This window comes from Seriola lalandi, unplaced genomic scaffold (assembly GCF_002814215.2).
Source record: "Seriola lalandi dorsalis isolate HSWRI2012SDOR001 ecotype SW California unplaced genomic scaffold, Sedor1 jcf7180002054779, whole genome shotgun sequence".
Taxonomy (NCBI): Eukaryota; Metazoa; Chordata; class Actinopteri; order Carangiformes; family Carangidae; genus Seriola; species Seriola lalandi.
Window position 1 is genome coordinate 3,255 of NW_019525332.1, and position 2,692 is coordinate 5,946.

A 2,692-nucleotide genomic window follows, 5' to 3' on the forward strand; every position below is an offset into this window, starting at 1 on the left:
CCACACAGCTGCAGGACAGAAGACACCGTTCAAGTGTTAAAGATCAAAACTAAAACCAGACGAGGAGAAACTCTGCACTACATGTTTTCTCCCAGCAGGACTCGAACGCATCATGTGTGTTTTCTTACCATCCAGTCAGAGTCTGTCGTCAAACAGCTGATCCATTTACCGAACTGAGGCCGTGCACATTCCTGCAGCAAACACACCTGACTCAGGTTACTCTCAGTACAGGTTCAACAATCACATGACAGGTGAGAACAGAGGAGAACAGGTGAGAACGGAGGAGAACAGGTGAGAACAGAGGAGAACAGAGGAGAACAGGTGAGAACAGGTGAGAACAGAGGAGAACAGAGGAGAACAGGTGAGAACAGAGGAGAACAGGTGAGAACAGGCGAGAACAGAGAACAGGTGAGAACAGGCGAGAACAGAGGAGAACAGAGGAGAACAGGTGAGAACAGGTGAGAACAGGTGAGAACAGAGGAGAACGGGTGAGAACAGAGGAGAACAGGCGAGAACAGAGGAGAACAGGCGAGAACAGAGGAGAACAGGCGAGAACAGGAGCACAGAGGAGAACAGAGGAGAACAGAGGAGAACAGAGGAGCACAGAGGAGAACAGGCGAGAACAGAAGGGAACAGGAGAACAGAGGAGAACAGGCGAGAACAGAGGAGAACAGAGGAGAACAGGAGCACAGAGGAGAACAGAGGAGAACAGAGGAGAACAGAGGAGAACAGAGGAGAACAGGAGCACAGAGGAGAACAGAGGAGAACAGAGGAGAACAGGTGAGAACAGAGGAGAACAGAGGAGAACGGAGGAGAACAGGCGAGAACAGAGGAGAACAGAGGAGAACAGGTGAGAACAGGTGAGAACAGAGGAGAACAGGCGAGAACAGAGGAGAACAGAGGAGAACGGAGGAGAACAGGCGAGAACAGAGGAGAACAGGCGAGAACAGAGGAGAACAGGCGAGAACAGAAGAGAACAGGCGAGAACAGAGGAGAACAGGTGAGAACAGAGGAGAACAGGCGAGAACGGAGGAGAACAGAGGAGAACAGGCGAGAACGGAGGAGAACAGGTGAGAACAGGCGAGAACAGAGAACAGGTGAGAACAGGTGTCTCACCTCATACTTGTAGACCTCGATGCAGTGGACCGTCTGTCCTGTCCTGCTGTCTGAGGGACAGAGACATCAGCTGTTAAACCACAGGCAGGTGTTTCCTCTCTCACCTGGGACACACCTGCTCCCTCACTCACCCCAGATCCTCACGGCTCCGTCCTCCCCCCCCGACAGGATCTCGGCCTCCCTCTCCCTCACACTCACACAGTGGACGTAGTCCGAGTGTCCCTGCAGGACGGACTGAGGGACAACAGAGTCGCAGTCAGGGTTCAGGTCTCATTAGATGGACCAAAGTTCACAGTGATGTCATTCATCAGAGACACGTCTCTTGTCTTTCTGTGTGGGGGGGTCTTTATAGGAAGGGTGGGGGCCTGTTACTTCTTTGATGGATGGAGACGACTCTACACGTTTGTTGTCATGACGACAGAGAAACACAGAGGTCAAAGTGTTAAAATCTGACAGACCTTGAAGACGCCATGTTCCAGGTCCAGGATGTGGATGTTGTTGTCTCCTCCACCGACGACCAGACTGTTGTCCTGAGAGACAGAGACACAGACACAGAGAGACAGAGACAGAAACAAAGACAGAGTGACAGAGACAAAGAGATGCAGCAGAATGATTCTGGACATTCAGTCAAATAAATTTTCATTTACATTTGTCATTGTGTCTCAGCGTGTCTCTCAGTGTGTCAGTGAGTGTCTCAGTGTCTCAGCATGTCGGTGTCTCTCAGCATCTCTCAGAGTGTCTGTGTCTCTCTGTGTCTCTCAGAGTGTCTGTGTCTCTCAGAGTCTCTCAGAGTGTCTGTGTCTCTCAGAGTGTGGACTGTGTGGACTCACTCTGGGGTTGATGATCATGGAGTTGATCTCTGGGATCTCCAGACTGGACCTGAGGACAGAGACAGACAGTGACTCCAGTGTGGTGCTAAGGGACAGAGGACAGGGATCTGGTGTGTGCTGTCTCTCACTTGTAGTTGGGTCTTTTTGTCCACAGAGGTTTGACATTCTGAGGAGACAGGAAGTCACAGATCAACTGATTTGATCAGATCACAGTTTAAAGTTAGAGGACCAGTTTGAACCCGTCCACATGGACGTGACTGTCATTTTAGGACAGATGTCAAACTGTCCTTAAAAGTGAGACAGACCTTCTTGATGAGCTCGCTCCAGCTCCAGGCGCTGACCTCTCCGTTTCCTGCACTCAGGAGGCGACAGTCGGTGGACAGGAGAGAGAAGACCGGACCCTCGTGAGCTGAAGGACACAAGAGGACAGAAGTCCTTCATCACTGAGCTTCACTCATTAAGACTCCAGCTGTGAGACATCAGTCTTTGTTTCAGGAAGTTTCTGAATGTGTGTGTGTGTGTGTGTGATGCTTTCGTTCACGGTGAAACAACAATGAGACATTTGGTTTGTTCAGTAAATGAAACACACGTCAGGACGGAACAGGAAACAGCAAAAAAAGAATTTTATAAACAAAACAAAAGAAAATCTCATGTTCAGTTTCCCTCATTAGATAAAGTAAAAACAGGATACATGGAGCAAACCCCAACCCAACAGAACCCCAACAGAACCCCAACAGAACCCCAAC

The 2,692-nt window shown here is 50.0% G+C and overlaps 1 protein-coding gene across 1 annotated transcript in view; it reads right to left on the reverse strand.

Annotated features, from left to right (window-relative positions):
* Nucleotides 1-61: 61 nt before the first annotated feature.
* The window catches only part of LOC111669177 (THO complex subunit 6 homolog), a 6,997-nt gene continuing 4,366 nt past the window's right edge, over nucleotides 62-2,692 (reverse strand). Inside the window, exons 2-8 of the mRNA XM_087179075.1 lie at nucleotides 2,252-2,355; nucleotides 2,075-2,112; nucleotides 1,947-1,995; nucleotides 1,575-1,646; nucleotides 1,248-1,350; nucleotides 1,117-1,166; nucleotides 62-191 (exon numbers count right to left, since the gene is read on the reverse strand). Coding sequence (XP_087035201.1) covers nucleotides 111-191; nucleotides 1,117-1,166; nucleotides 1,248-1,350; nucleotides 1,575-1,646; nucleotides 1,947-1,995; nucleotides 2,075-2,112; nucleotides 2,252-2,355 — 497 coding nt within the window. The 3' untranslated portion in view covers nucleotides 62-110. The remainder of the gene's footprint in view (nucleotides 192-1,116; nucleotides 1,167-1,247; nucleotides 1,351-1,574; nucleotides 1,647-1,946; nucleotides 1,996-2,074; nucleotides 2,113-2,251; nucleotides 2,356-2,692) is intronic.